The sequence below is a fragment of the Thunnus maccoyii genome, chromosome 6, assembly GCF_910596095.1.
Source record: "Thunnus maccoyii chromosome 6, fThuMac1.1, whole genome shotgun sequence".
In the NCBI taxonomy this organism is placed as follows: domain Eukaryota; kingdom Metazoa; phylum Chordata; class Actinopteri; order Scombriformes; family Scombridae; genus Thunnus; species Thunnus maccoyii.
This window is the reverse complement of record NC_056538.1, coordinates 27,574,869-27,589,218: the sequence shown is the minus strand read 5'-3', so window position 1 is coordinate 27,589,218 and position 14,350 is coordinate 27,574,869. Positions and strand designations below refer to the sequence as shown.

The window sequence follows — 14,350 nt, the reverse complement described above, 5'->3', positions numbered from 1 at the left end:
CTGAATACAAGAACTGTGGGATCTATTTTCGGTCCGACCATCAGGGACTCGTGGAGTTTCTCCAACTGGCAGGAGAACCTGAGTTACGACAGCCTCTCTTATACTCACAACTTGAGCCCAGAAAACAAAAGTAATTGTTGATTTTTGTAAGCATGAGATATTGTCCACAACATTCATGTCTTGGCAGTTATGCTTATTGAGTGTGAGCGGTGATCAACACTTTCATCAGTAGGTGGGGATTTTGAATTTGGCATTTTAGAATACATGAGCAAATACAGTGAGTCTGTGTGCCGATGCCAATGTTTGTGAAGAAGAGTTTTGCTATCATGTGCCACATAGTGCCAATTAGAAAAGTCTGTTGTCATTTGCTTAATATTTTAGATGTATAAAACTTGTATAACGTCAGATTTTTTTGTCATAACTGTCTGTTGTGTCTCCAATATTGGTATTAAATAAATAAATGAATATCAGGAAAAACAGAGCATGTTGAATAGAGACTTCCACACTTCCCGTTAAGAGGCATGACAACATTAATACCATACACCACTGTGGTTTCATTGTTACTTTGGCAAGGTTGAAGTAACTGTTACAATCCCCATAGTACACCATGGATCAGAAAAAAAATACTGGGTTTTAGTGAATAGTCCGCTGTGATAGGAGGTGCGGTGAGGTTGCATATGATATATGGATTGTTCTATCTGTAAAGATATTCCACTGAATAAATGGTCTCAAGCATAATCAGCTTCAGTCAATATAATCTCCCTGTGAAGGTCTTCATTAATCTTACAGGCTATGGCTAATCATGTCCGTATACTTGAGCCCCCTTGAACGTCTCACCTACTTACTGTATGTTATTCTAATTAATTTTTCACACCACTGTCCAGTGGATGCAGACAAGTCCAAGACTCACACATTGTGCTGTGCCAACACAATGGCTTAATACAAGTAGATCTAGTACAAGCAGAGCATTTCTAGTTTTTCTAGTATGTTTCCCCAGTCTTAAGTTTCCCCAGGTCTCCCCTCTCTTCCACTAAAACATGTCATCTTCTCTTAGCTTCACCTTAACCTATGTTGTCGGTGCGTTTACATGTTAAGTCCCTTGCCTCGTGACTCTTACTCTTGTTTATCTAAAGTTGAATTTATATAATATACTGAAATGTAAGATCCATTAAAGTAAATCCACAGACTCAAAGTCTAACATACATATGATAATAAGGACAAGGTAACAGGAACGTTTGGCTTTTTGTTCTTTGTCCAAGCATAAAATGGCCTTTGTCTCCTTTGGTGATGTTATCATGAAGATGGTGTTAAGACCTGAAACGATCACCGATGGCGTTGCTTTAGAGTTCCCTAAAATGCAGCAGGTGCAGCCCTTTCAACAACAATGAGTGTTTTTGATTTTGCACCCTCTGAAAGATAGGGATCAGTGGGATCTGCAAGGGTCATTGCTTTTATCAGATGAAGGTGACAGCTGACAAGAGCATGTGCCTGTCGGCTTCAGTAGTCAAACAAACAAAAGAGACTCTTTTTTTTTAGCATGCTGTATTTGTCAGGATTTAGCCCTAGCCTGTAATGTTGTTTTCCACACAGAACATGAAACACACAGATCATGATGCAAACATGTAAAGACAGAATACCCTTGGAACTATGTATAAACCATAAAAGATATAAGGATGTGTATTGATATATATGCAAATAAACATACAATAACAAGTAATAATTTTGCAATAATTTTGCTAATTCTCATATTGCACAAAGCAAAATAACAGGCCATTGTTACTTAGAGATCTATGTGTGTTTTCAAGATTTCTCCATGAATTGGGTTCGCATTTAAATGTTTTTACCTTTGAGTGCTTTCATTGACAAAACAATGTGTAAGACACATATGCATGCACACATTGTCATTTCTTTTCCCCATTATTTTATGAGTAAACAACTGAATGAGAAATGTCAGAAAATCTATCCAACTATCCCCAGTTACCAGTTTCTGTAGTTGGAGTCAACCTTGCAGCCAAGATTTGTTACTGAGTTGGCAGTTTATAAGTGTAGAGAGACCTACTTACATCAGGTACAATCCAATACAACACATTTTACCTTCACTGACATTGATAGGGGATGGAGAGAGTATAAGAAATACCGTTGAGTATTATGCAGTACAGTTAAGCAATGCCTCAAACTACAACTGGGGTGGTGCAGTGGTTAGCACTGTGGCCTCACAGAAAGAAGGTTCTGGGTTTGAACCCACTGGCCAGCTGACATCAGAGACAACCTTTATCACGAAAGGAGATAACAGCCATTTTATGCTTGGACAAAGAACAAAAAACCAAACGTTCCTGTTACTTTGTCCTTATTATCATACGTACATTAGATTTTAAGTATGTGGATTTACTTTAATGGATCTCACATTTCAGTGACCCTCTAGGTACAGAAATTGGATGGATGGATGGACAAACTACAACCTCCAAAAATACAACCTCCAAAATGGCTATTGAGTTAAACCAACACGTAAAGAGTACGGTCTTGACCTGCTCTATGTGAAAAATGCCCTGAGATGACTTTTGTTGTGATTTGGTGCTATATAAATAAAAACTGATTGATTGATTGATTGATTGATGTTTGACACTATGGCAAGCTAAACTGAATATATCAGAATTGTGACAACTTAACTACACAGACATGCCAATATTAAAGAGCGTTATAGCATGGTTTAAGCAGTTTGATCACTATGCCTAAATGTTTTGTTGTCTATAACAGTATGTCACATATGCATAGTGATAAACATATTGTTTATTTTTATGGCTTTGGGTTGGTCTAAATCTGCAGGGAGAGGCTACTTTAGGTTTGAGAAGCTCATTATTATCCCACAATTTGATTTTGATTCAGGGTACAATGACAACATGTTTCTGATATGTCTTGATACATCTCAATCTTTGGTTTGCATATGTCACTGTATGACATCTACAATAAGATAATTATTACTATCAATTACAAATTAAGTCTGATGACAGAGGCGTGACAGAAGCATGTCATCTTGCACTGACATAAACATTACAACATTACATCTCCCATGTAGCGAGAGAAATGAGCCTTTTGTCCTGGTGGTATTCTGAACCTTGGCTAAATGAAGTCAATGCAGCTGTCTTTTTTTAACAGGATCAAGTTATTTTTCAACAAGCCGTCTTATTGTCATGACTCACTGCTCTTCTCAACCTCACTGCAACTGTCACATTACTACAGCTTTCAGTCAGAGACGCTGGGCTGTGTTAAGTCATGTATATACTGTACATGTATGAACTGACAGTCCAGTCTGTTGCTGACATCTTGGTCCCAGTCAAATAAAACAGCTGTAGAGTCTTTTCTGGACACTGCTTTCATTTAAAAGTATTTTATGAATGTGAGAAACAGGAAGATTAGTTGGATTTAATGTGCTAATCTCATAATCCAGATGTGCAAGGCAGCTCTGGAAAGGTTTGGTCTAAGAAAAACAGCAACAGTTAAGCATTAATTTGCCATGATTAACCATTTCATATTTCATAAGCAGAATCTGAGTATATCAACAACATCAACGTCCCTTCCAGACATGTTCAAGACATAAAAATACTCAACAATTTGTGTCTGATATTGTTTTCCCTCAAAACAATTACTTCCTTAGAAATCCTTAAAATGACATTTACTCCCCTCATTGGAAAAATCCAAAATCTATGAATATGCAAATATTTTTAATTTAAAAAGTTCATAGCTAAAAGATTAGAACCAAGCAAAAAAAAAGTTACAAAACAGCCTATGCAATGTAAAAAGTACATGCTGACAAATCATTAAAACAGAGCCAAACTGAGAACAATAGTTAGCACGAAGAGGCTTTAAACTCAGTAATTGCTGGTACAGTAAGTAAAAACACTCTTTCAAAAAACATGGCTTTATAGAAATGTCAGTACAGGGGCATTTTTCTGAGACTAATTAGATGTTAGGAAACCAAATGTTCAGCAAAACCATTGTTCTAGAGATAATTTGTATGGTATGTTAAATGCATGTTAAACATCAAAATATGCGCTACTGTATCCACATTTTATGAAAATATCATCAAAGTAGCTTTCAACAAATCGGGTTAAAGAAATAAATGCCTTATTTTTAGACACTGTATCGTGTTTTGTCTTAGTAGTTGAAATTAATGTGGTTTTTAACTCTCCCTGTAGTAAAAGGCATTTTTTCTGAAACAGTGGAAGGTTCTGCATTTGTTTAGTGAACTGTGGACAACAGCAGTGGGAATGTGGTGTATACCTCAATTGAGCTGATTCTCGGCAAGATAAATGATTTAACTGACTACCAACCAAGTACTAATTGCTTTGCTTATCAATTTTCAAACTCACAATACCTTTAATTTCAAATGGAGTTCCATATCCTGCTTCTCCTCAGAATATGTAATACAGTAATTTCCCGCTCTCCATTTATAGATAACAGTTTTTTTGCAGTTGACAAGTCCCCAAGGGCACATAATTATTTCTCATTTTTGTTCATTTCTTTCATAGCACTTTATCATGTAGTGCAAAACACTCCCCAACCCCCTCTCCAGAACTATGATTAGACTCTTGATGAGCTTCAAGCTTCTTTTTTTTTGCATTTTTCTTTAAGCATTATATACATACAGCAACACTTCCATATCATCCGTAATTTCATCTACTTGTTTTAGAAGTATTATACTGTTGCTTTGGAATAAAATGTAGTGATGATTAGCTGTCATGGGAGACTTAATTGTTTGTGTAATCTTGAGTTGTTATATTTATAGTATCATAAAAGACAAGATATTGGCACATTGCCCTACTTAATGTGGAGTAGAAGACTAGTAGAAGTTGTAGAAGACTGCAGTGACAGCAATGACTAGTGACAGCCTCAACTGTGGTTGATGTTTCAGAGAGGATATTCTGAACCTCTGTGGACTTTAAAGGATGCTATTTCTCTCCTGCTCTGTCACACTTACCATTTTATTCCATTTCAGACCTCGATGATAGTTATTTCCTGATTATACAGCGTATCTGTGGTACCTTGAAAGAAATTCATGTTTTCACCTATGACATCAGAAGTGCCCTTACACATTACTCTAATGGCCACTAGATGCTAGATGCTCCAGGAAAAAGACTGAGTATATGGAAGCCAAAGGGGACATACCCTTTCTAGGAATATAGGGTGTTTTTTTTACAAAAGAAATGATGGTCTTTATTGGTAACTTCATATGTGTTTAACAGGTGTCTTGGTGGTGATTTGGGGTATTAATGTTCCATTAAGTAGATGTCAGGTCTTACAGAGGAATACATTTAGGGACACACAGGCTTCAAATCTCCAAACCAACACCTTGTTGCCTAAACATGGATTTTTCTCAAACTATTAAAAAAAAAAAACAATTCAGAAATGTATTACATCACAAATACTATGCCCATATTTTTCAACAGTGCATGTATTTTCTGCAGACTTTGGAAAATACATTATTTTTCCACCTATTTCACTCAGAACTGTCTCTGAACTGTAATACCTCCTTATCCTGCTGTCGCTTGCCTTTGCTGTAGAACACCATTTTTTGTTGTAAATTATTCCTCACAGCATGAGAAACTGACTCGATCTCATCAGGTTTACAGAGGATAGTACAGAGAGTAGTGCTATATATATTACAGAGATCTGAATGCAGCCTATAGTCAAACAAGTAGCAAGCAAGCTACACTCTTAAACCATCAAGTTAGCATTTTTATAATTCTGTCTCCCCATTTGGTCACTGACCTAAGTGCTCGGATAACACATTGATTTTGCATGCACCACTTTATAGTGTAATACACATTTCCAAAGATTAACTGAAACACCATTCTTTGGGCCAAATTTGTCATTTGAGTACTTATGACCAATTTTACTTAAAACCATACCATGCCTATATGCGATATAACTCCTCATTGTTTCGCCTCTTTTTCCAGACTTTGCAAGAGCTGTTGCAGCACGGCCTATATCATATGCAGCAGTGTTACGAATGAAACCAGACAGCTCTTCGTCACTGCTCAACTCACGCAGCAGACCTCGACAACACCACAGTGGTGGACTGGTGACTCCTGACTGGCCTGCTTTCTCAAGTCACCCCCTGTCAGCCCTGAGTCTGCTCAGCTCTCAGGAGGACTACAGGAGTGAAGGTAAAACTAATGATGCGGTCAAAGCTACAGTTTGTTCGCTCTTGCCTGAACCAAAATTGAAAAGTGTTGCTTTTTGGTTTCTTCAAGTTCACATACAAAACAAATATAAACACATTGTACCTTTTTACATAAAAGTAACATAACCTAACAAATTGCTCAAAAATGGTACAAACATGTCTTCCTGCGTAGGCATCATCCACAACTTTAGCCAAGGATAATGAACACTTGTGTATACTTTGTATGCTGTGGTGTTCATTATTTAAGAAAACAGGAAGAGAAAGCTGAATATGATTACCTGTTAAGAGTGGTTTGCTGTTATTTTGTTAGGAGTAATTGCTGTCAAATGTCAGCATCTGCTTCCCTCTATCAAGATAAATTTGCATTTTTGGGTCATTCCCTTTTATTAGTCCTGAATTACATTTTCAGTTCTGACCAACTGCCTTGTTGTCACGTCATGCAAGACTGAGCTCTGAATTTTCAGGCATTCTTAATGTAAACGCTTGGTATTCTTCTCACTTACCAATAAAAAAACAAAAACAAAGTAAAAGGTGGACACTCCAGAGTTTGAATAAACCTCTCAAAGCATAATTGGTGTGAATGCACTCTGCTACAGTATCTCTGCACTCTGCCAACAGTCTGCCATCTCTGGTCTCACTTTATGTGTGCAGGCTTACAGCCTGTTTAGATTCGGTCTGGAATTGAAACTCAACTATCCATCATCACTGTGCATGGGCTGTAGTGACCAGGGTCATGCCCTTTGTGAAATTGAAGTGGGATCATGGCAATATCCAGCTCTCCTTGTGTTCCTGTCAGTATAGCAGGTATAGATATGATGGATATCTTTGTCAAAAGGGAAGATTTAATGCTCCAAACACAGCATGGAAACACACTGTCATATATCTACATGGGTCACTTGCTGCCCTGACTTAGAGTATGAATAATTCTAGAGGATATAATGACACATTGAGGCTTTAATATATGATTAATCACATCATGCTTATTGCATCTTGAGCGCTTAATTAATGGAAATCTAGCTGTAGCTGCTGAATTGGCAAACAGGATAGTACACATTGGGAAAAATGAAATGAGTCACATTAAAGGCAGATAGAACGTCTGGGATGGGGATGGCATTAACAATAAACTCCTTTCTTTTTATTTTTCATTATGCCTCTCAGCTTTTTCCTGCCATCTTTTCAGTCTTTTTTCTTCATTTCTTGTGCCTCTCTGCCTATCTTTCTGTCTTTTTTTACTTTCTGGCAGCATTATCACTATGTAGCCATAAAATGACTTACATCTCTATAACCAAGGTGAGAGTAATGCCTCTCCATTGTCAGCGGTGACAAGAGCATTACACCATTGCACTGGATTGATGTTCAGTGAATGAAATGGATGCCAAAAAGTAATGCACCTGTGATGGCTTAAAGGGGATATTGCTTTTTGGCTCTGTGACGAGAGATGGCCATGGCACTTGAAGTTGAGTGATTTAAACAACTTCTATGTTTGTGTTTTGTACACACACACACACAGAGCATATGTCCTTAAGCACTGAAATCTGGCTTTTTAGCAATCCGACTCTAATGTTTTCAATGCTCACAAAAAATGAAACCAGTAATTAAGCAGTGATGGACAACAAGGTGTACCCAAAAAGAAAATATGAAACAACTTTGTGGAGTCCATTTTCTTTGGCCTTTGCGATTGTCGTGCTTAAACCATTGTAACTTTACAATGTAAATAAGACGATTATGCATCAATTGTCCATTTATTAAATAGTTTGAAGTCAACCTAACCAATGTTTTGGTTTCACCCTTGAGCTGAAGCACAAAGCATATTTTTCCATGATGAGATTCAACTGTTGCAGTCAGGAAAGATGACACTCGATCTCACTTATTTTTTTTCTTTTGCTTCAGTGCACTGTAGTCGAAATGAAAAAATAACTATAGGGTTAGAGTGATTACATTCAGCTTTCATTTGAAGGTGTTTACATCCACATTCAGTGGGAGTTCTTGCCCATGTAAATCACAGGGGCCAGCTGGTCTTTTAGAGGGTCCATTTAAATGAACTCTGAAACTACAAGTGCTCATTTCAGCAGTGGAGAGGTTCGGAAGCCGATTCATACAAGTCATCTACAGAAATAAAGTAAAAGGTAGGATAGTGGAAGAAGTCTCAGTAGACTCATGATGACACAGCCTGATACCCGCTGCAGGCCCTTATGATAGGTCAAAACATCATTTAATATTAATACTGGGCTTCCATTGGGATGCTCACCCAACTTTTGGCACATTTCACAATGTGTATGGATAACAAACACAAGTGTCATTTTACCAACAACAGCACCCTCAAATCTGTAGTCATGTTCTGTTGTGGTGTAATACAACAAACCGCATAACATTTGATTAGTAAACTTAGACAAACCATTTATTTCCACATCAAAAAGAAACAATGCACATATGATAGATGTATGTATGTGTCAAATACATGATTTACACAATCATATCTATATGCTTCATACGCAAAAACAGCCAACAAGACCTACAGTAACCTTACTCCTCATTTTATCGCTTATTATACAGCACATCTTAAAAACAAAAGAAGAAAGAAGAAATTCTCACAAGGGACTTTCAGACCTTGGGCACAGGCTCATTCATAAATCACACACCATCAGCAGGTGACTGAACAACCAATAAATGATCATAAATAACACCAGAGACATTCAGAATTATTCAAAGCCCTGCAGACTCTGTCAATGCGACTCTTAGCTATAGGGCACTAGCCTCAGTGTTCAGACAAACAACCTACAGTAGGCTACATAACATAACACAAGCTACATATCCTTCTGTGTTCCTGCTGAGGATATAAATACACACAGGCATCCACTGAGAGACATTTAAAGGGACAAAGGGGGCAGACAGATACACAGTGTATTTTACCCACATTATTCGATGTCAAAGTCCCTTCTCCTTTCTTTCATGGAGATAAATTATACATGTCATATAAGGTTCCACAGCATTTGTTGCTGCGATGGTCATTTTGTTTTGTTGACAGAACTCCATCTCTAACTGATATCATTACGACACTGAAAAATAAGTCAACTGTCCTGGTTGTTTCATTTGGATTGTGTTCTATGCTTAGTTATGAGGGCACAGCATAACTTTACCGTAGAGCTCGACTTTCTTCTCCAGCAACTTGGCCACACACAGTTTCACAGTGACTTGACAGTGACCACAACTGACTGATACTTACCATTTTATAATCAAAGAATGCCAACTTCACTTTACTGGGCAAGGCTGCTATATTGTGTTTGACCACACATACTGGCCAACACTTACTAGCTATTACAATTCACTTATTTAAGGACACTCAATGAAAAATGGGGAAGATATGGCCACAACACCAAAATAAGAAGTTTTTATATGGCAAAGACTCAGCCCCAGTACAGAACTGCCACAGTCTACATAGTATGAACAGTGTAGGAACTGTAGCCCTCTTTATACACCCTCCCCTAGTATTAGGAGACAAAAAGAAAAGTAATTGGACAGTTTGGAAAACATAATGCCATCATATAAAGTTGTCACATTTTGCAGTTAATGATCTCCTGTAGGCTACAACTTACAGATGTCATCAGTCAAAGAGCCTGATGATGCTGTGCTGGTTTTATGCCTTAAGTCTGGTCTTTATTTATTTAAACATAAGTGAGAGAAGAAAGCCACAATTCTTTTTTTGTCATCAAATCATTCCTAAATAGTGAGAAATACTCAAGATTGGTGACTTGCATTGTTGTGCTCTTTACATATGTATCAGAGCAAATGCAACGCCAGCCAAACCTAAATGTTCAATGTAATGCTGTGTGTTTAAACAGACAACATGAATATCTATGTACAGTAAGAAAGTCAGCCCCTGTATCGTGCAGTCACATGTTAACACGAAGAGCAAAACACTAACTATCTGTATAGTGGGCTTACATTCTTCATAAATTCATGATCTCATAAAGAAACCTTCTGAAGAAGAAGAACATAGGGTTTCGCTGTCTGTTATAAAATCTGAAATTCTAAGACGCAGTATACTTAGGAATCCATCTAAGTGCATAACTTCTGTGTTAACAGAAGGCTAGATCAAAGAGTAGAGTACTCAGAAGGAACAGAGGAGAATTGCAACAGGGACAGTCAAGCAGAAAACACCAGACCAGTGAGCACATCAATATGTTGCTGGATTTGTGCTGAGAAGAGATCAAATTTAAATGAGAGCCGCTTTAAATTGCCAACAGTAGCACCTTAGATCAAGGAACAGTTTGGCTTAGGTGTAGTCATACTTTTTTATTAAGTATTAAATAACATTTCACAAATTTTACATTGTAAAAACATTAATAATTCAAGCTTTTAATTGACTTTTTAATTGACTACACTAACACTAAATGTCATAACATCCTAATGTTTAGTACTTTTTTTGTTGCAATGTTCTGTAACACTCTGTTGACATACTTTCAGCAGCTTTTAGACATTGTTGCTAGGCAATAAAGAAATGTCATTTATCTTTAGATTTAATTTAAAGTTATGTATTTGGTTTAATAATGCCTTCAGCCTACTTGCTTATCTAATCTCAACTGTAATGTTTTTTCATTTTATTTTTGTCCTGATGATTTTGTTTAAAGTCCAACTGAAATTAAATTGCCTTTTTGTCTTTTACAGCATACACATTTTCTCTGTAAATCAATTGTCCTTTGTTTTCTTTTGAGAAAAAATCAGAAACCTAAAGGGAGAAATTTAGATTTTAAATTCTTTCAAGTCCTTATTTTCGATACAGCAAATCAAATCTCGCAGGAGGTCAACACTGAGCCTAATAGCGGCTGGCTAGTTGACTCTGAACAACAACCCACATTAGCTTTACCGCTAAAGTCTCCTTCTTATCTAACTTACAAACAAGAACACACATGTTGTTCTGCATCTTAGCTTGTTGAGTGTGCCACCGCTAAACATTCCCTGAGGAAAAGAGCAGCAATAACCTCACTTAGCAGGCTGGATATCTTATTAGCTACTCAGCTGCAGCACATTAAAGCATGTTAACATACCTGCTGTGACCTGCTAATCATGGTGAAGCATAACAACAATAGCTCAACAAATGGAAAGATGCTTCTTCAGGAAGTCATATTGTTGTCTCGAAGGCGCAGAGTTTCACGATATGAACACGCAGCACCACAAATCTGCAGCCAGAGGCAGATAATGCGGGTTTTTGATAGTTCTTTAGTATAATGACAATAGAAATGAATAATGAAAAAATGTGGTGAACCCCTGTAATCCGATGTCTCCCACTTAAACAGGCAGAATACCAAGTTATAACCAGAAAGATATGATGTGTTCAGAAATGCATGTTGCTATTTTGTTAAAGCCTGATGTCATTTGCACATGATTTAATCATGGTAAACACAGTGGACGTCCATGTGTAATGGCACTGCGCTCTTGCACGGCACTTCTGAAATCAGAGGTTGCACATTTATCTACAAAGCCGTCCTGCTGCCTTCATATGGCTGAAAGGATTTCATGAGCTGAAACTTAACTGTTTTCATACAGTATTATGCAGCTGTAGACAACAGAGAATCACCTCTATTCATTTATAGATCAATGCTGACTTATTTAATGACATTTCTACACATAATTAATCCGTTATTGCTGCACATATACTGCAAGTTTTTACTTTTTTCTTGTTGATAAAACCACCAAAGTGGCAGCAAATTGATATTGCACCGTAAACAGATGTAGTTCTATTCTTAGCACAGTGTCTAAGACCCAATTTCCAACAAAATAACAACTCTTCTTCAGCTGCCTCATTTGAATGAACCTCCCACCTGTTGGTACCTCTCCTGTCAGCTGTGCACCCTGTGCTCAGCACCAAAATACCACACAGACGGGCAAAGTGAATTTCAAGGTCAGGAAAATACCAAACTCGGATAGTGCTGCTTGCTCTGGTCACCGTGCTGCCACGAAAATAGGGCCCCTTGTGTTGTATTTATAGTTTATTGGGGTTAGAGTGGAAAATAATGAAAGATACTAAAAAGTAAAGGCATATTATATGAGGAAAGTAAGAGCTGTGTTAAGTACAGTGATTTAATCCTTATGTAGTCAAAAGGCAGTATTCAATATAAACCTTATAGATAGAAATTAAATATTGATACATCAGCAGTATTGAATTAGACGTGAAGAGCAAGATGATGCAGTCAACCATAACATGAAGGGTAAGAAGAAAAGCACCAAAAAACTATTCTTTTGTGACATTCATTTGAACTAAGCTTGTGCTCTCATGTAAAAGCATTATTTTATCTATTTTATTACATGCATTTGTAGATTGTGATTAAGTAATACCATATTAATACCCAAAGATAAGAGCTACTTGCAGTATTTGTTGCCCAGAATTTAACAATGTCTAAATCCCAGCTGGGGCCTTTTTTTTTTTTTTTTTTTTTTTTGGATAACACTTCCACCGTGGGCTTGTTTTATTTCTTGTAATTTTGCTTGTAGAGCTTGTTATAAAAAAGTAAAGTCCCTGGCACAGGCTATTAGGAGGACAGTAAACAATGTTGGAGGACTGACAGAAAAAGGAAAGATTGTGTTGTTGCAACATCTCCACCCTGATAAATGGAACATTGTCTATTTTTTACTCAGCGGAAGGGTGGTCAAATTATTCTGTAAAAGCCTGGAAGATCAGTGAGAAGAGATAATAAATAGTATGTTGGTACAAATGTACTAACAGTGTCTTACTAATGTTATCACTCATCCACCGGATACCATTGTTTGAACATATGTTATCGCTTTAATGTGCAAGTGGGAATCATAGCAGGAAACTGGCCGCAGAGACTACAGATGTTTGAACTCCCAAAACCTGGCCAAGAAAAAATGTACTTTGATGTGTTAAGACCCATGTCGGCAGCACTGTTGGTCACCACTTGGCCCTCTTTGCAAACAACACTGGTTCCAAAAGACATGAAAGTAATTGGATGGTAGCTTAAACTATTATTATTAGTCATATTTGCCCACTGTTACCACTATTATTATCAGTCATATCTCTATTATTATTCTTGTTGTTATTGTTATTATTGTTGTTGCTGTGCTTCTCTGTGTCTCTCTCTCCTCTCTCCCCCTCCCTCTCTCTCTCTCTCTCTCTCTCTCTCTCAACCCAACCGGTCAAGGCAGATGGCCGCCCAGCTAGAGCCCGGTTCTGCTCGAGGTTTCTTCCCGTTAAAGGGGAGTTTTTCCTTGTCGCTGTTGCCAAGTCCAGGGCTCATGGGGGATTGTTGGGTCTCTGTAAATTAGAGACTACGGTCTAGACTTGCTGTGTGTGTGAATAGTGCCCCGAGATAACTTTTGTTGTGATTTGGCGCTGTATGAATAAAATTGACTTGACTTGACTTAAAGGTTGAGCTTAAGGGTGTGACATTTCTAAAACATCAGCTGTCTGCCGAATGTCCAGCTAGTTATTGTTACAGTCTTATTTTGTTGTTTATAATTCCATCGCACTATGGGTCTGTCCTTCTTCTTTTTCTCCTGTTTGCTATAATGGAGGTTGGTAGGAAATATGTACTTATACTAACCAAACTGGGGGAACAATTGGAAAAGTAATTGGATGCTAAAACCGATGTGCACTCCTGTTATGATAATTGCAATGATCCTTGTCTTTATCTCTTCCTTCCCCATAGAAAGTGAAGAGTTTGGGCCTGTTTTTATCCAGGAGCCAGATGATGTTATTTTTCCTTTGGATTCTGATGAAAAGAAAGTGGTGATGCACTGTGAAGCACGGGGGAATCCAACACCCACATACAGGTGTGACATATATTTGTCTGTCTCCTAATTGCAATCCTATTTTCACAGCTCATTAGCTTGTCTTTCATCACAAATATATTAAAATCTCCTTCTCTATTTTGTGTTTTTTCAGTTGGTACATCAATGGGACAGAAGTAGATGCAGAGGCAGATTACCGCTACAGCTTCATTGATGGAAACTTAATTATTACCAATGCAAGTGAGATCACTGACTTTGGGAAGTACCAGTGTAAAGCAGAGAACAACTTTGGGACTGTCCTAAGTCGGGATGGTTATTTGCAGTTTGCATGTAAGTAGCCTTTTTTATTTTTTCATTAAGCTGTGTTTACAGTTCTGCGCTGCTGATAGTATGACATACTCTCTACAGTAGCATGGAGCTCCT

At 37.5% G+C, this 14,350-nt stretch overlaps 1 protein-coding gene across 2 annotated transcripts in view; it reads left to right on the top strand.

The window, feature by feature from the left end:
• Positions 1–14,350, top strand: part of cntn5 (contactin 5) — a 108,880-nt gene that overhangs the window by 39,357 nt on the left and 55,173 nt on the right. For both annotated transcript variants that reach the window (XM_042413889.1, XM_042413888.1), the window contains exons 3-5: positions 5,955–6,164; positions 13,846–13,969; positions 14,082–14,257. In XM_042413889.1, the coding sequence (XP_042269823.1) occupies positions 5,955–6,164; positions 13,846–13,969; positions 14,082–14,257 (510 nt within the window). The remainder of the gene's footprint in view (positions 1–5,954; positions 6,165–13,845; positions 13,970–14,081; positions 14,258–14,350) is intronic.